This window comes from Cetorhinus maximus, chromosome 30 (genome assembly GCF_964194155.1).
Source record: "Cetorhinus maximus chromosome 30, sCetMax3.hap1.1, whole genome shotgun sequence".
NCBI classification, from domain to species: domain Eukaryota; kingdom Metazoa; phylum Chordata; class Chondrichthyes; order Lamniformes; family Cetorhinidae; genus Cetorhinus; species Cetorhinus maximus.
This window is the reverse complement of record NC_135908.1, coordinates 6133656-6153107: the sequence shown is the minus strand read 5'-3', so window position 1 is coordinate 6153107 and position 19452 is coordinate 6133656. Positions and strand designations below refer to the sequence as shown.

At 47.6% G+C, this 19452-nt stretch overlaps 1 protein-coding gene across 2 annotated transcripts in view; it reads right to left on the bottom strand.

The window, feature by feature from the left end:
* Positions 1-19452, bottom strand: part of shf (Src homology 2 domain containing F) — a 208533-nt gene that overhangs the window by 183743 nt on the left and 5338 nt on the right. For both annotated transcript variants that reach the window (XM_078532370.1, XM_078532371.1), the window contains exon 2: positions 4410-4539. In XM_078532370.1, coding sequence (XP_078388496.1) covers positions 4410-4539 — 130 coding nt within the window. The remainder of the gene's footprint in view (positions 1-4409; positions 4540-19452) is intronic.

Below are 19452 nucleotides of genomic sequence, written 5' to 3'. Positions count from 1 at the left end.
GGGCGCCAAACAACTGCCTCGCTAGGAGCGTGAGAAGTCCCCAGAAATAGGTTATCAACATAAAAAGAATCACAACAAACTTTAACTGCGCTTGCAGATCTCCCATGGCATTGCTCATTGTAAATCAGACGACGCACTGTTTCATAAAAGATACAAGTATTAAACCACTTAACTCTCAACGTATTATTTTGCTGTGCTTAAGGTGGCCTGTGCCTTTAAAAATCCAACAACTGCAAATGAGAGGTTGACTGCTGTTGGCAAAGGAAGTTTGTAGCTTTGCAGATACTGGTAAATTCCCAGCTCCTAGTCAGAAAAAAGCCAGCATGAAATGACCGTCTTGCTTTCACTTCGTTCATGCATCCAACTTACTCTGAACGGTGATGATGGGCGGGCAATGGATAGAAGAAAATGTGAAATCGTTAAGTTACAACTACGAGGTTTGTCAGATTACTATATTTCAGGACTGTAGCTTTAAATTTAGGTAAAATGAAGGGGGTCATGTGACATGATCTGCCTTCTGCCTGACAGTAAGCCTGGGTGGTTTGATTGTTAGAGATCAAAGGAAGGCTTAGATTGTTTTACTGAGGAGGCGGCGGAAGCTGTTTACGCCTGGAGACATTGGCAGCAGTCTCTGAGTTTATGATGAGTAGACTCTGCGTCACCCAAAGTCCCAGAAAGGTGTCGTGGGCATGGGATTATAAACAGCTGTGCTGCAAACTGTCGTCTTACTAAGATGAAAGGGAGTCGTGGTCAAGGATAGCTAATCAACATTTCTACCTGGATGAAAGGTTAAAGTGTTTCACATTGCCATGGAGAAAAGGACAGAAAAAGCCATCTTTGAGATCAGGTTACAAGCTTCCATACAAAGCAGTGAGTTGTCTCAGGCAGACAGCAGCTCTGTCTGTGGCCAGTAGAGAGGAGAAGCCGCTTGGCTTTGTGAGCTACCAAAGCCGGTTGTGTAAGGGAGACGGTCTCTAATCAAAGAGACACATCCTGCTCCCATTTAAGGATTCCAGTGGCTGCTGGTGGTGGATTTAAGGAACTTCCTGAAAACTAAGGAAAGAGCCCGTAGAAGGTCACAAGTTACTACTCGGCGAAATGGGGATACAGGAATTGATTGGAGGCTAGGAGCAACTGTGAACTGTTTGCTAGAAGGACTGTCATTTCCTGGAGAGTGCGGGTGGGTGATAAGTATACAAGGGCAATGTCCTTTTTGTAGTTTAAAGTATTTTGTCACCTACAAAAATGAAATAATGTTTAGTCATCTGTGTTTCTTTTAGTCATTTGTTACAGTAAAAGTTTTAAAACATGAAACCTGGTTGTGTCATTCTCTCAGAGAGAATTGGTAGTTTGAATCTCCTTTAAAAAGTTATCGGTTTCTACGGAGACTGTAACAATGAGCAGAATAATTTTCATGGGAAATATAATTATGCACGTCAACAGTTAGTGATTTGACTGTGCCTGCCCTTTAAATACAATTGTTCCCATTACCTCATGGGGATCATATTTGTGTTAATCACCAGCTTTCTTGTGTTCAGAGAGGTGGTTGTAAGTTAATATAATCACAAATGAATGTATTAACATTTCATTTTTGCATATGTAATGAGACTGAAATTGAAGGCGCAGACTTCACTTTAATCAAACTGATGCAACTCTCTGCCCTGCTGGTGATGAGATCAGTTAAACCACTGACTCACTTTGGGGGAGGGGGGTGTGCAGGGGAGCGCTACTCATCCTGATTGCTTTATACCAGGCACCACACAGAGAGAGGGGGAAGAGAGAGAATGTCACAGCCACCCATTCTGGTGTTAAACCACTCACAGACAAACAGCCGCTCTGATTGAAACACAAACGTAGCAGAGAAATCTTGTGTCGGGGGCGGGGGGGGACGTTTGTGTTTGGGGAAGGTCACATGATGGGAGGGAACAACAAACAAGTCAAAGGAATAAAGAAGAAAAGACGTCTTTAGGTCCGACAAACAAAAGGCCTGTACAATCGGTTCAAAAGCAGAAATCGTAAACCAACATTAGGAAGGTGGCCAATGTAAGCTGATGTTAGCCTCGGAGAGCAGTAATTAAGCCACAGTCTATTCAATAGAGTTTAAACAAGGACACTTGTCCAGGCTGACAGCAAGTGTTAGGGAGGAACCCTCGGAGAGACCTACCAGCAGTGATGAGACTCACTCCCTACAACCCTCTTCCCCACTCCAATTTTCTCCCTTCCCGTCTGAAGGCTCTGACTGTTGGGGGAGCAATGGTCCGAGTGCACGTTCCTCAGGTCTAAGTGGGGAGGGCCAGCCTCCGTCGCCCGTTTCAGGGCAGGCTGCAGTGGGCTGTGAATCCGACAGTCCAGTTCATCTCTCCCTCTCCCTCGATGCCCACACGCATGCAGCAATCCAACAGCACACACTGGGTGGGAACACCTGACCGGTTTTTGTCCTCTTCTCAGTCCGGTTTCTTTTTCTTTATCCTTCCACAGGACGTGGGCGTCGCTGGCAAGGCCAGCATTTGCTGCCCGTCTCTAATTGCCCTTGAACTGAGGGGCTTGTTAGGCCATTTCAGAGGGGCAGCCACATTGCTGTGGGTCTGGAGTCACACGTAGACCAGACCAGGTAAGGACGGCAGATTTCCTTCCCTATAGGACATTAATGAGCCAGATGGGTTTTTACAACAATCAATAGTTTGTTACTGAGACTAGCTTTATATTCCAGATGTATCAATCGAATTTAAATTCCATCAGTTGCCGTAAAAGAAATTTGAGCCCATATCTCCGGAGCATTAGCCTGGGCGTCTGGATTACTAGTATATTGATATTACCACTACACCACCTTATGGCGAGGGAATGTTGGGTATTTGCTATTCAACCACAGAAGGCATCGCAATCTTCTGCTGCTTTGCACTTGCCCGCAGCAGTCACTGCACAGCAAATCAGGGGCAGGCACCCTGGCCGACTATCTCCCCCTTGTCCAGGGAAGGCTCCGCAAACAGGCGCTGCGTCCAGCAAAAAACAGCCAATTACAGACGACACTTTGCTTAAGTTTGCCAAGATCGTCCCAGGGTCGCAGCCCGGGGCAAGTGAAGCGTCGCAACTCAGTCAGTATGGCACGACGCGCTGTAACACGAGCCTCCGGGAGAGAGGGTAAGGGGGGACTTGCATTTAAAAGAAACGCTGGAGACATTGACCCACCATTATTATTGTCAGTAAACTCCATCACCACCTCAGGCCACTTAACTGATATCAGCTGACCACATAACTCCTTCAAAGCAAGCTGCAAGCACGTTTTCTAACGATACGAAAGAAATACTTATATTTAAAGGCATGTCTTATCCCACCAGCGGGAATGGCTTCACATCCATTGAAGTGCAGTCACTGCTGTTATGTAGGCAATCGCGACAGCCAATTTGTGCACAGTAAGATTCCAGTACAAGACCGATAAGCAGTTAACCTGTTTCCTGTTGGTGTCGGTTGCATGAGGAATTCAGGCCAGGAGAAAGCTCTGCTAGTCTTTGATTAGTGTCGTGGAATTTATAACACCTACCTGGGTAGGCAGATGGGTTTGGGTTTAAAATTATCAGAAGCCAAAGTTCTGACAATTCGGACCTGCACTGGGCTTAAATCCTGGAGTAGGGCTTCAACCCAGAAACTTCAGCTTCAAAGCAGGGGTGCAGACGCTCAATTGCTCTAACTCCAAGGAGACAGTGAGTATCTTAGCAAGTGCACACACCACACCCCCCGATTTCCATCACTCTACCATTGGCGGCCATGCCTTCAGCTGCCTGGGCCCTCAGAGCAGGAATTCTCTCCCTAAACCTCTCCGCCTTCAAGACGCTCCCTAAAGCCTGCCCCTTTTGAGCAGGTTTTTGGCCTCCTCAAGTGGCTCTGCGTTAAAACTTGTCCGATAACACTCCGGTGTAGCAAAAGCAAAACATTTCAGAGCTCCAGCATCGGCAGTAAAAGCGGAAAATGCTGGAAACGCTCAGCAGGTCTGGCAGCATCTGTGGAGAGAGAAGCAGAGAGAGGTGGAAATGTTTCTACCTCCCTTCAGTTCTGAGGGAGAGTCGGACGGACTGGAAACCTTAACCCTTTTTCTCCCTCCACAGATGCTGCCAGACCTGCTGAGTTTTTCCAGTGTTTTCTCTTTTGACTCCTTTGAAGCACTGTGGAATGTTCGTATTGAATTAAAGGCGCTATATAAATGCAAGTTGGTGTTGAACCGACAAGATGCTTGTCCAGGGGGCTCTGCTCACTCATTATAAACCTATCTGGATTCAACTTGACAAAACATTGCAGTAAAGAGTGCAGGCAGGCCAGGATTCAGTGCTGGCCTGGCCCACATTAAATGGAACTAGCGGGGAAACATTATGGCCTGAAAGCTGCACAAAGTGACCTTTTATATATATATTTATTACCTGCCATCATTTTTTGGGCTTCATAAGGTTCCATGTAGCCATCATTCTCGGTCACTTTCTCCTGTCCAACCTGGGCCACACCAGCCTGTTTAGCATCGAATGGATCTGCATAGTCTTCGAGAATAATAACCTGCCAGTGGGCATAAATTAAAACACAAAAGAGACACATTATACACTGAGCGCTCATTGAATGTGTAATTGTTTCTGTAATGTGTTAAAAATCTGTATTCCACGGCCTGTGGGTACCAAGCGCAGAGAGTCTCTCAATAAAGCAGGAAAGAAATCTTCGTTAAGGTGACAAACTGCAACGTGTAAATAATGTTGAGTTCCAACGTTTGATACCAACACAACATAACGTGGTGAGAGTGAAGTGGCAGATAATCGTTAATCTCTCACACAAGTACACAGGGATTAAAGAGGTGACGGCAGATTAATCACTCTAGGTGCCATCCTCCTCATTCTTTTCAGTGCTGTTTTCCTCATTCCGTTGCCTCCGCTCATCCTCTGGCTGGGGATCATTCAAAACCCCACCTTCTACTCCTTGTTCAAGTGGCCACTCTACAGGTGGGCTCCTGGGTGCTACCCTATTGCAAAAAAAATGCCAGGCTGACCATGGTGGGCACCAGCACCATCAGGTGCCCACACATCCCTGGCCCATGCATGTTTCTTCCCAGCTTGGGTAGCGATTGGCACGCGGGATTCCCAATCGCTTCTATTCTTCATTTCCTGGCCACCCAAGGGTGTTCAGCCCAATTGCAAAACGCACAGTGTTTAACTCATGCATGGAATTTCCAAAGACAAACAAGCTGGGTGTAAAGATCAGGGCTATACTGCCACCAGCGAGAAAACCGCACTCAAGGAGGGGAGAGGGGAAAACTGGTCAAGAGAAAGAGTTTGTTGACAGTTTAGAGGCACTTTAATTTAACTAATTGACAAATTAATATTTAATAAAGGCATCACTGAGAGTCAGTAGAGAGACAGACAAGTACAGACCAAGGGAGTCTCAGTGCTGCGTTCTCACAGGCAAGGTCACAGCCTGTCGGGTATCCCTGAGAATTAAATCTCAGTATCACAGGATCTTTATGGTGCAGAAGGAGGCCATTCAGCCCATCGAGTCTGCACTGGCTCTCTGAAAGAGCATTCCCCCTAGTCCCACTCCCCTGCCTTATCCCCATAACCTTGCACATTCTCTCTTTTCAGGGAGCAATCCGATTCCCTTTGGAATACCTCGATCGAACCTGCCTCCACCACCCTCTCAGGAAGTTCATTCCAGACTCTGACCACCCTCTGGATGAAAAAATTTTTTCTTCGTCACATTTACTCCTTTTGCCAGTTATTTTGAATCTGTGCCCTCTAGTTCTTGATGTGCTCTTGAGTGGGAACAGTTTCTCACTATTTACCCTGTCTGTACCCCTCGGGATCTTGAATACCTCTATCAAGTCTCCTCTCAGCCTTCTTTTCTCCAAGGAAAACAGTCCCAACCTCTCCAACCTATCCTCACAGCTACAGATCTTCATCCCTGAAATCAGGAGTTTTCTGGGCACAGGGTGTGGGATCCACACAGGGGATAAAACAGGACAAGGGATGAGGCAGCTGGGAAGTGGGGAAGAGGGGCCAGGAAGCATTATTCTCCAGCCAGAGGAACGAAAACGCCTAGAGTTTGCTGGCTGGATGCACAAACTCCTCTCCCTCAGCAATTCCCTTTCCAACAGTTTGCTCCAGGAGGTTAACGACACACCCACATTATAATTTTGCCCATTTATTTTTGTCTCCGCTACGCGAAATTTGATTTGCCAATTCCTCTAGTCCCCCTCTCCTACCCCGAAGGTGTGGGTCCAGTTGAGGAGAGAAGGACTCAAGGTGCCAGCAATGTTCCAGCACTCCTTCAACTGAGGGGTACAGCAGCATAGTGACTATGTTACTGGGCCAGTATTAGAGGCCTGGACTAATGATCAGGTGATGTGCACTCTCATTCCAGTTCAGGAGTTTAAATTCAATTCAGTAAAATCTGGAATTAATAGAGAGCGGCTGATGGTGCCTAAGAGACCACTAATGTCTGTTAGGGAGGGAAATCTGCCGTCCTTACCCGGTCTGGCCTACATGTGACTCCAAGACCCACAGCAATGTGGTTGAATCTTAACTGCCCTCAGAAATGGCCAAGCAAGCCACACAGTTCAAGGGCAATTAGGGATGGGCACTAAATGCTGGCCTTGCCAGCGACGCCCACATCCCATGAAAGAATTTTTTTTTAAAAGCCAGCAGTTTATCGATCGTGGGATGGACAGGGCCAAGGCCTGTCATGCCCTCACACAAACTCCAGCAGCGATCAGGCAACAGGAGAGCCTAGCCCAGGGCTACTGAAGCCCAATGTACTGCCCCCTACTGGCATACCCTCCCTTGAGTCAGGACGTGGAGGACATATACCCCCCGCATTAACCAAGTGAACTACACCAAGGCAAAGATCCCTGGTTCAATGCTCAGCCTGTACCACCTCAACCGAGGTAGCAACTGAGCTGCTACGACTATGTGCCAGCCATGGCCCAGTGGGATAGCTCTCTCGCATCGGGTCAGCACCATTGGGTTAATACTTTTGGGGTGTTTTGCTACCTTGAAGGCCCTTAAGTTATTTTATTGTTTTTTTTTTGTTGTTGTGACTTCAAGTCCCACTGCAGATATAATAATCTAGGCTGGCACTCTGCTGCAGTACTGAGGAACTGCTGCACTGTCAGAGCTGCTGCTCTTCGCATGAGATATGAAACTGAGCCCTGTCGGCCCTCTCAGGTGGAAAAGATCCCGTGGCCGCTATCGGAAGAGCAGGGACACTCTCCATGGAAATATTTACCATTAATCAGCATCACGAAAACCAGTGACATGGTCATTTCACATTCCTGTTTGGATCCTGCTGTGCACAAACTGGCCGCTGCATTTCCTACATTATAACAGTAACTACGCTTGAAGGAGCGCTACACTGGCTGAAAGGTGCTTTGGGGTGCCCTGAGGTTGTGCATGGTGCTATATAAATGCAAGTTCTTTTATTCTTTTTAAACCAGTAAGGTGGAAAAAAAACCCACACACACACATGCATGAGGTCTGGCACGACAGGAAACTGTCTGTCTGTCCAAGGCTACCCCACCATCACCACCACCACCACCCCACAGCCATCCCCGGTGCCTGCCATCACCACGCACCCTCACAGAATGGGCACTTAGGCAAGATACCCGGGGCCCATCAATGCCTGTGAAGCTTACCACCCACCACAACGTGGACCACCGACAGGGCAAATCCAAGAATCAGCAGAAAATTAAGTTTTTTTGTTGAGGTAGCCCTGGGTATAATTCCATAACTCCCTTTGGGAAGAGAATTTGGATGGGAAAAGATTAAGAATTGAGGAGAGGTGGGGGTGGGGGGGGTAAATGGAACAAAGGTCTCCTTGTTGGACTGAGTAACCCTGGAGATGGGCTGGGGGGGTGATTGAAAGCCAGTTAAAGAACACATGCCTGAAGCACTGGTGTGAGAGAAGAAATTGGATATGTCAGTCGATGTGTCAGTGGCGTGTATTTTCTCAGTTCTTTAGACAGTTACTAGTTTAGCTCCTGAGATGAGCTTTTGCCTGGTGAGTGTATGCAGGGAGCAATATCAATTACAGGCTGTCAGTCAACAGCAATCTCAGAGACGAGCTCGAATATTCCTCCATCATCCCAACCGAGACACAGGTTCGGAACCTCCCCTGGCTCTACCTCGTCTCAGTGGGAATCTGTCTGTCCGTGTACTTGCAGCGTTTCTAGTTTTTGTTCCTTACGTTCTTGTTGGCCCCAAGCTCAGTTATCTGTCGGGTGGCACCCTGAGACTTGCTGTCCTGACACTCCCAGTGAGCCAGGGAGGCAAACAAGGAGCAGCGCTTAAAACCAGCCAGGTTCAAGTTCCTGGCCACTATCCCCTGATTAGACATACACACGTGCATTCACAGAGAGAGAGAGAGACAAAGAGAGACAGAGACATAGAGAGAGACACACAGAAAGACAGAGAGAGACACACACACATACACACACACAGAGAAAGTCAGAGCAAGAGTGAGTCACAGAGGGAAAGGGAGAGAGACTCTCTCAAACAGGGGAGAGAGGGAGAGAGAGACACAGACAGAGGGGAGGGAGAGACACACATGTAGAGGGGCGGGAGAGAGAGAGGGAGAGAAAGAGAGGGAGAGACACACACACACACAAACACACGGGGAGAGAGAGACACGCATGTAGAGGGGCGGGAGAGAGAGAGGGAGAGAAAGAGAGAGAAAGACACACACACAAACACACAGGGGGAGAGAGAGACACGCACAGACAAAGAGAGGGAGAGGAGACAAAGAGAGATACAGAGAGGGGGGAGAGAGAGGGTGAGAGAAACACACAGACACAGACAGAGAAAGAGAAGAAGAGAGAGACAAAGAGAGAGAGAGAGACGGGGGGAGAGAGAGAGACACACATGCAAACACACACAGAACAAGAGAGTCAGTCAGAGAGAGACAGACAGGCATAAAGACACAGATATGCACATAAACACATACACGGAGACACTAACACACAGAGGTGAAGCTAATATCATCACGAGTGGACGCAGCTAACTCTGATGGAGCAAAATCATTTAATTTCTGAAGTGAAATTATTTTTTTCACGTTTCATAAACATGATCATAAATAACCAAAACTAGTTCCAGTTGTGAGGTTTCGCCGTCTGTCTACACAGATGTCCCTGTATGTATTTGTGGCTGTCTCTAACCTTGTATGTGTTTCTCTATTGCTGTATCTATGCTTGTTTATCACACACACTCTCAATATGTGACCATTTCTCACTCTCTCTCTCTCTCTCTCTGATATTTGTTCTGCATCTGTGACTGCAAGTCCTGCTTCCATATCGCTCTTTGCCACTTTCCCTCCCTACACCCACACGCCTGATGTTCCTTTCTTGTCCCACTTCCCTACGTGTCTGCGATTCTCCCTCACATCTCTCAACTGTGATGCCAGCAGAGTTGAACAACCCACCCGCGTTCACCCTCAAGGCTTGCCACAATGGATGCCCACTGGTGCTGCTGTTCTGAGTGCCCACTGAACCAAACCCCAACGAGGAGTCAACGAGTGGAGAGGGGGAGCACCGAAGAGGCGACTGCAAAAACCAGGGGGCTGCACTCCTCACACACCACAGCCGAGACTTCCACTCTCCTGAGCTCTTGCTGCAGGAGCTATGAGCTGCAAGCACCATCTGCAGAAGCTTTAACAAGCTGCAATTTGCAATGGTCTCGTGGAGGTTGTACGCAGAGGTCAAGCAATTTCCTACTTGGTTCCAGCCAACACATTATAAAAACATATTACTCCACAGCACCCAGCAGGGCAGAGAACAATCCCCGGATTCAACGTGCACAACTGTTATTTGTACAAGGCTACCCGGAAGGACAGCCACTATCGCTTCTCTTCCTCTTCCCAATATTTCGCTTGCTTCACAAACCTTCGCAAGGGGGGGGGCGGTGGTGGGGGGGTATTGGGGGGAATCCCTGACTAGTCCAAAAGGAAGCAAAGTCGGAAGTGGAATGAGTGAAGAGCAGGTCAGACTCCGACCCTTCCCACTCAGCTTGGGTGGCTTTTGAAAGATGTTCTTTCATGGGGATGTGGGCGTCGCTGGCGAGGCCCAGGGTTTGTTACCTGTCCACGATTGCTCTGGAGCTGAGTGACTTGCTCAGCCATTTCAGAGTTGACTATATTGCTGTGGATCTGGACATGTCAGCCAGACTGGGTAAGGACAGCAGATTTCCTTCCCCAAAAGGCATTAGTGAAGGTTTTTTTATGATAATTGAAGATGGTTATCATGGTCACAATTATTGAGTGTTAGCTTTATATTCCACATTTATTAATTATATTTAAATTCCACCAGTGACTGTGGTGGGATTTGAACCCATGTCCCCAAAGCATTAGCCTGGGCCTCTGGATTACTAGACCAGTGACATTACCACTACGCCACCATCTCCCCAATGGGAGAGAGGAAAGCTCTCCTATGTCTGTCCCCTGGGTGTGTGTGGATCCTCCGTGATGTGGAATGGAATGCTGGTAATCTCTAACACGTGCGATGGGGGAGACTGGAACAAGTCAGCAGAGGTGCTTTCTGGAGCTTGGGGGTTGAAGGAAGTTGCTAGAACATGGCAGAGGGAATTTAACACTACCTGATCTCAGCTTCAAACTGACATTGGCTGCCTGAAATGGGCCAGTGTTCAAAAAAAAAAATTAAATTCCACTAGTTTAATTGCACCAACAAATGAGAGCATTCCCTGCTGCATCATCACACCAGGCAGCAAAGATTGGCCTCAACACCCCTTAGGTAGGCGAATTCGGCCAGGCATCCCTCTCCCAGTCATCACCCCAGTGCGTGCAATGGGCATTGTACAGCCAACAGTGGGAGAGCACGAGCAGGCACGATGCCTTCCATAGTTGGATAGCTCATACAAGAATGAGTACTTGGTCATGGTACTGAGCTGCGTGCCGCAGTTGTGCAACCAGACCCCAGGGAAAGTAGGTGCTTTCAGAGAAGGAGGAGGCATTAAAATAATGTAATTAATATCTTGCAAGGAGTCAAGGGGCCAGAGTGAATTGTAGCCTGATTTAATGTGAATGATGTTATACTGTGTGACCTAGTCAGCCCCCACCTTCAATCAAAACATAGGCTTGCATTTATATAGCATCTTTCACAACCTTAGGACATCCCAAAGTGCTTTACAATGAAACATTTTTAAGTGCTGTCACTGTTACAATGTCAGGAAATGTGGCAGCCAAATTTTGCACAGCAAGATCCCACAATGTGATAACAGTCAGACAATCTTTTCTTTGGTGACGTTGGTTGATGGATAAATGTGGGCCAGGACACGAGGGAGAGCTCCCTTGCTCTTCTTTGAAATCCTGCCATGGGGGCCCTTTATGCCCACCTGAGGACGCAGGCCAGGGCATGGCACCTCTGACAGTGCAGCATTGCCTCAGTGCTGTACTGGGAGCACCAGCCTGGGATTTGTGCTCCAGTACCGGGAGTGACAAAGACCACAAAGTACGGCAGAAAGCTAGTGTTAAAAACTCCTCACTCTTTGAGGGCCCCGACTGCTTATCACAGCTGAGGCCATACACAGCTCAGGCCAGACACATCTAAGCCAAGTGCGATTCACATCGATTCCCCCAGCTATTGCCCGAGGGCTGTCTGCTTCATTCATGTAAAGGGAACACTTCAATCATCTGCCCACCACATGTAACATTCAGCAGGGGGTCAGGCACATCCTCATCCCTTCCACTGCAGATAAGATTGAGGTCCTAAGGCAAGGAAGCTCACAGCCCACACTAACCGAACTGCACAGTGTCACAGGCTGGATGTGTTGAACAGTTAACTGCCTCCCCATGGAGCTGGAGACAGGAGTCTGTGACAAACCAATAAGCCGCTTGTAATTGTATTAGTTGCAAGATTCCAGCAAGGAGACAGATTTCACACCCATGTGCTCAAGTGTTAATCAAGCTGGCTTGACATCTCCCTGGTGAAGACATGCAAATCGTTCTGCTCACATACACAACTCAGCCAACTGACCCAGCGCCACTGAGCCAAGAGAGCACCAACGTCCACTGCTTCTCCCTCCCGCTGCCAGTTAGAGCCAGGCGATTGTGTTAAAGCAGTGCTCAGCACCCCTCCTGAACCTGAGGAAACATTTGGCTGCTTAAGTAAAAAACAACAGCTCACCGAAGGGTGGGCACTGTGCCACTCAGGCAAACTCAAGCAGCAACACTGCTTTCCCGACACTTCCATTAGAAATCGAGTCTCTTCCCTCCCCCACTCCCTTCATGTCGAAGTACAGTGGGGAGGAGGATGGCAACAGTGCAATTTACTGTGTGTTTCGATGCTGGGACCAAAGATTTAAGTGATTGCACTTTATCCTTATTTCATGGATTTCAAACACAAGTTCACAGATATAAGGGTGGTGACCACTGACTGTGAATGTCATACAGCAGATTAGACTCTTCTCATATTGGGACCGAGACACACCATTGGGACAATGAAAAGAGAGCTTTACTCTGTATCAAAACCTGCGCTGTACCTGTTCTGGGAATGTTTGATAGGGACAGTGTAGAGGGAGCTTTACTCTGTATCTAACCCCGTGCTGTACCTGTCCTGGGAGTGTTTGATGGGGGCAGTGTAGAGGGAGCTTTACTTCACATCTAACCCTGTGCTGTACCTGTCCTCAGAGTGTTTGATGGGGGCAGTGTAGAGGGAGCTTTACTCTGTATCTAACCCCATGCTATACCTGTCCTGGGAGTGTTTGATGGAATTGTTCTTTCTATTCTTTCATGGGATGTGGGCATCACTGGCAATGCCAGCATTTGTTGCCCATCTGTAATTGCCTTTGTACAGTGTGGCTTGCTGAACCATTTCAGAGGGCAGTTAAGAGTCAACCATACAGCTGTGGGTCTGGAGTCACATGCAGGCCAGGCTAGGTAAGGGTGGCAGATTTTCTTCCCTGAAGGACATTAGTGAACCAGATAGAATTTTATGACAATCAATAGACTCGTGGTCACCACTAACTGTGATTCACTTTCAATTCCAGATTCACCAATGGGATTTGAACCTGTGTTCCCAGACCATTAGCCTGGACCTGTGGGTTACTAGTCCAGTGACTTTACCCTTTTGCCACCATCTCCCCTGTGTTTTGAGGGAGTATTGGGTATTAGCTATTCAACAACAGAAGGCACCACAGTCTTTCCATGCTTTGTACTTTCCAGCAGCAGTCACTGGATAGCACATCAGGAGCGGGCACCCTGACCAACTGACTAGCTCTCACTTGCCCAGGGAATGCTCCACAAACAGATGCTGTGCCCAGCAAAATCAGCCAATTCAGCACAGACGTGGGCAGGGCAAGGGAATTAAAATCCTGATCTTTCCCAGTCTCTGTGGCCTAACACCAGACTGGGCAATAGAACAGAGGGAACAAGGCTGTTCTTTAAGCACCAGACACACTCATACTTATGTGAGTAGACTCCCTGACAGATGCTAAATCTTGATATGAGCATTCTGTTTTTCTGCGTTTCAGTTATAATGTGCACAGCCAAATCAGAACTTATTTTTACACTGAGGTTGGTTTGCCAAAACAATGCTCTGTTTGAATAAAGATTTCTATAGTCTGCAAGGGGCCAATTTGCCTATCTCTGCTTCGCAGTGAGTTTAATCATTCAGATACAACCAACTCCGACAGAACACAAGGGGCTAGGACACGCCTGATGACTCACCTAGTGCATGCACTGCCTAAAGTAGTGCCAACTGCACCAGCCAAGGGAGGGCTCAGGTTTGATTCTTGGTCCATGTCCAGGTTATTGTTCTTAGCAAAGGGGACAGTCAAGGGCCCATAATTGACTTCAAAGTTCCTGGGCTAGTGTGGAGAAAATGTCCTTCAGTGCTGGGGATGTTTGATGGGGACAGTGTAGAGGGAGATTTACTCTGTATCTAACCCCGTGCTGTACCTGTCCTGGGAGTGTTTGATGGGGACAGTGTAGAGGGAGCTTTACTCTGTATCTAACCCCGTGCTGTACCTGTCCTGGGAGTGTTTGATGGGGACAGGGTAGAAGGAGTTTTACTCTGTATCTATCCCCGTGCTGTACCTGCCCTGGGAGTGTTTGATGGGGACAGTGTAGAGGGAGCTTTACTCTGTATCTAAGCCTGTGCTGTACCTGTCCTGGGAGTGTTTGATGGGGACGGTGTAGAGGGAGCTTTACTCTGTATCTATCTGTGCTCAAGTTTGCTTTCAAGTGGACCTTTTGCTGAGAAGCAAAGGTTTATGGAACTGTGGATGGAGACAGGATCCAGCTCGGCTGCGATGGCTCCCCTTGTCGATCTGCCCATTAATGCACAGGAGAGAAGTGGAAATGATCCCAGGAAATGGATACATTTCTCGGCGAAAACTGGCCTTGGATCAACTACATTCAGAGCAACAAATATATTGGCAAAGAATTCTGGCCAAATGAAGAATTCTGCAGAGCAGAGGAGATGGGTTGGTGGAGTTTGACACGGGGAGTTGCCTTGCACCAATTGGAGTTGACTGCATCAAAAAGAAAAACGAATTTAAAAGGTCATTTAGCCCAGTCCAATCAGCAATGATCAACCTGCAGCTTCAGCCAGAATAAAGGAGTGTCTATGCCAGAGACTGACCATTTCCCACTTAGCAAGAATGCTCAAGATCAGGAACTAAATCTAACTGAACACCAAAAATGTGTGGGCAGAAAGGAAAATGCTTAACAATTATTTCAGCTTTTCATTGCTCACCCATGACTGGTTTCACAGTGAGCATCATTCTGATTAATATGCTTTACAGAGTTAGTGAACAGCTGCTTGGAACCATTACCAAGGAAGATGTGGAGAATTCTCTGGGTCGAGCCAAGATGCATTCTCTCTCTCTCTTTCTCCAATTTTCATCTCCGCTTTCTGGTTCCACAGAACCACCCCCCAGCCCCCACCCAGTATCTTGGCCAAGTGGCCATTCTACACGTGACTCCCCACATCCCCACATCCCCACATCCCCCCACCCTGGAGAACAAGTGCTGTTCCACCCTGCGGGGAATCTTAGTCAAGCTTAATCCTGTCCTCCCTCTCTATATCTATATATTTCACACAAAGGCTGGGCTGGACAGTGACCCAGAGCGAGACAATCACAGATTATGCTGTACCACTGGAGTCAATGCCTTAAAAAAAACATTCCCTAAGCATGCAACCATGCCCTGACCTATGGGAACACTGTCGACGGAAGCCACTGCCATGCGATGCCCTTGGGGAGGAGGGGGTGTGGGGCGTTCCAGAGGAGACCATTGACCACCCGCTGCCCTTCCAATAGTGTGTAGCACTCATTGTTAGTGGGATGGTGAAAAAGGCATATGGGACACTTGCCTTTATCAATTGAGGCATAGATTACAAAAGTAGGGAGGTCATGTTGAAGTTGTATAGAACCTTGGTGAGGCCACAGCTGGAGTACTGTGTGCAGTTCTGGTCGCCACATTATAGGAAGGATGTGATTGCACTGGAGAGGGTGCAGAGGAGATTCACCAGGATGTTGCCTGGGATGAAACATTTAAGTTATGAGGAGAGGTTGGATAGACTTGGGTTGTTTTCGTTGGAGCAGAGAAGACTGAGGGGCGACCTGATCAAGGTGTACAAGACTATGAGGGGCATGGACAGGGTGGATAGGGAGCAGCTGTTCCCCTTAGCTGAAGGGTCAGTCACAAGGGAACATAAGTTCAAGGTGAGGGGCAGGAGGTTTAGGGGGGATAAGGGGAAAAACTCTTACCCAGAGGGTGGTGACGGTCTGGAATGCGCTGCCTGGGAGGGTGGTGGAGGCAGGTTGCCTCACATCCTTTAATAAGTACCTGGATGAGCACTTGGCACGTCATAACATGGCTATGGGCCAAGTGCTGGTAAATGGGATTAGGTAGGTAGGTCAGGTGTTTCTCACGTGTTGGTGCAGACTCGATGGGCCGAAGGGCCTCTACTGCACTGTGTGATTCTGTGATTATTCTTCATCACACAGAGAGTTTGGTAACAGTAAGTGGAGATTCTAGAAGGAAAACCACAGATATAAAAATGTTTAAGATCATAAGAAATTGTAGGAGTAGGCCATTTGGCCCATCGAATCTGTTCCACTAGTCGATAATATCACGGCTAATCTGATGTGGCATTAATGCCATTTCCTGTCTGTCTCCCATAACCCTTGACACCCTGTCAATCAAAAATCTGTCGAACTCAGCCTTGACTATATTCAATGACCCAGCCTCCACTGCCCTCTGGGGAAGAGAATTCCAAAGGCTAACAACCCTCTGAGAGAAGAAATTTCTCCTCATCTCCATCTTATATGGGAGGCCCCTTACTTTGGAACTGTGCCCTCTAGTTCTAGATTCCCGCATAAGAGGAAACACCCTCAGCGTCTACCCTGTCAAGCCCTCTGGGAATCCTATATGTTTCAATAAGATCGCCTCTCATTCTTCTGAACTCCAATGGATACAGGCCCAACCTGCTCAACCTTTCATCATAAATCAACCCCCTTCATCCCAGGAATCAGCCTAGTGAACCTTCTGTGAACTGCTTCCAAAGCAAGTATATCCCTCTTTAAGTAAGGAGATCAAAGCTGAACACAGTGCTCCAGGTGCAATCTCATCAAGGTCCTGTACAGTTGTAGCACCCACTTCATTCCTTTAAGTTAACATTTTTATAAAGAAAATGAATGGTTAAAAACAGCAGGGGGTCACTGCGCTGTGGTGTGAAACATTTGTACAAAGCCCTCCAGGTATATGTGTATTCATTCACTGAGGCCCCTGTCACCTGTTGTTGGCAGCAATGACAGTATCCAGGGCAGGGTGACAACAACTCGTATTTATATAGCACCTTTAATGTAATAAAACATCACAAGATGCTCCACATCAGCGTTATCGGAGGAAACTGGCACTGAGGTCAAGGAGGAGATATCAGGACAGGCAACGAGATATGTTTTAAGGAGCATCTTAAAGGAGTTGAGAAAGACGTTTAGGAATGAACTTCCAGATCTTAGGGTCCAGGCGGTTAAAGGTACAGCCATTAATTATAGAGCTAAGGAAATGGGGGATGCGCAGATACTTTGGAATTAATATCCACTCCCCCTATCATACTGTGGCTGCTGTTTATACCATCTACAGGATGTACTGCAGCAACTCATCAAGGTTAGTTCAACCTTCACTGTGACCCTCCTCAGGCAGGACACGGCACCAGCGTCACGGGAACACTATCAACCTTCAAGTTCCCCTCCTGCTTTTTTTGCAAAGTGGTTAAAGTAAGTTGCTAAAAATTAAATCTAGCTAAAGTCCGATCAAAAAGGAAAACCGTTCACAGTTACTGAAGGTAAAATGCACACGTAATTCTAACTTGGATCTCTAACCGCTGTTCGTTTCTCAGAATGCCCTGGCACGCCAGACTAACGCTGCCCTGGCAGTGCTGTCCATCACCACGTGGACAGCAGCGGTTCAACAAAGCAGCCAAACCACCAGATTTATCTTTTTGAAGAAAAGGACATTGAAAAGCTAAAGGAAACAAACAGGAGTGTGTGATTGGATTAATTGGCTCATATGGAGAAAACACTGGTGCAAACACAATGGGCAGTTTGTGTTCAATGATGCAGCACAACGCACACTCATAAATCTCAGGGGAGATAGGGTTGGCCCCCTCCCCTCCCCGCTCCCCTCCCCGAGACCCCCCTCCCCCACACACCCTGGTTGAACAGACTGCTGACACCTCAGCTCATGCCAGAAACATGGCAACGTGGGCGAGCTTCACACTGATGCCTGTGGAAGGGAACCCCAGCCAAGACTAACGCCAACCCCTTCAGCTGCAAGAAATCGATGCCAACAGGATAACAGCACCCCTCAGCACTGATGTGCCAATATTACCACTATCCCATGGCCCACAAACAGAACCGACCCAATACAATTCTAAATTGTTTAACGACACAAACAGCAGATTCGTGCTCTATAATGGGGGGAATCTTCCCTCCATTTCCCCCTTTTTTGCCCTTCTGTAGTTTATCCCACCTTCCCTCCTTGTCTAATGAACTGCCCCTGAAACTAAAGCAGGGAATCAGAATGATAAGCACATGTTCCCAGCACTCAAGCATTCTTTGAATGTCGGTTAATTAAACTCAGGTATTAGTCAACAGTGCTCATTCCTGTAGGGTTGTAACTAGCTGGGACACTGCATAGTTCAATTGCAACATTCCTTCACTCTCCATTCTATCATTGGGTCAAAGTCAACGCCCCTTCCTGCTCCTCCTAAATCCCTGATACCCAACCTATAATCTTTTCATCCTCACAGTGTTGCAATCTCTTAACTCCTGCTTTGCCAGGACCTCAAAACTGTACAGCCTCTCTCCACCCAAACTGCTCCTTGGATCAAAAGCTCAGGCTTGGCGCCATTAACTCAGGAGTGATCTTTGTCGTGTCAGTTTTGGTGTTGTCCTGCAGCCTGCGCTTTGACACCTCAACTGGGTTTTCCCACCGATGGACACAGAAATGACCGGGTGTATCGATGGTATTGGTTAAGGCTGACTGGCCCTCCTCCCTTGAACCTCTTGTCCGGAAGGCGATCGCCTCCCTCAGTACGGCACTGGGAGTGTCAGTCTGGATTTTGCGCTCGGGGCTCTGGAATGGGGACTTGAGCCCACAACATTCTGAGCCCAGACAGACAGACACTGAACAAAAAAAATCCTTAAGAGCAACAAACAATAAATGTCTAACTTCAAATCTAATAGGCACTAAGGGAACCAAGGGATATGGGGCAGGGCAGGAAAATGGAGCTAAGACAGAAGATCAGCCTTGGCCTTGCTGAACAGCGGTGTAGGTTTGAGGGGTGGAAAGGCCTAGTCCTGTTCCTAATTATTTTGTGATAAGTTCCGCAAAATCTGCGGGAGGTGGTAAAATTCAACACCAGTTCCCAGGAGAATGCTTGAATTGGTAAATGCTTGAACTGTTCAGGCGTTTCAGTGAGGGCCACATCCAATTGGGCTCAAGGGTTTGTTCACAGTGTCTCTCAAACATCCCAATGACTGTCGATAGATTTCCTGGAGCACAACTCGATTATTTCAGTTGAATGGTTATCTAAACGCATATAAATAATGGCGGGACGCTAAACCGGCAAATCTCATCATAAAATTATAAAACACAAACCCTAAATGGGAATCAGACAGAAAAACATCATGAGATGCATTTAATGAACGAGCACACTGCTGCCGACCAACTCTCACAAGCTGCCGTTTTATCATTACAAATATAAACACTGTGGCTACAAGAGCAGGTCAGAGGCTAGGAATCGTGCCATGAGTAACTCACTTCCTGACTCCCCAAAGCCTGTCCACCATCTACAAGGCACAAGTCAGGAGTGTGATGGAATACTCCCCATTTGCCTGGATGAGTGCAGCTCCCAGAACACAAGAAGCTTGACACTATCCAGGACAAAGCAACCCAATTGATTGGCACCACATC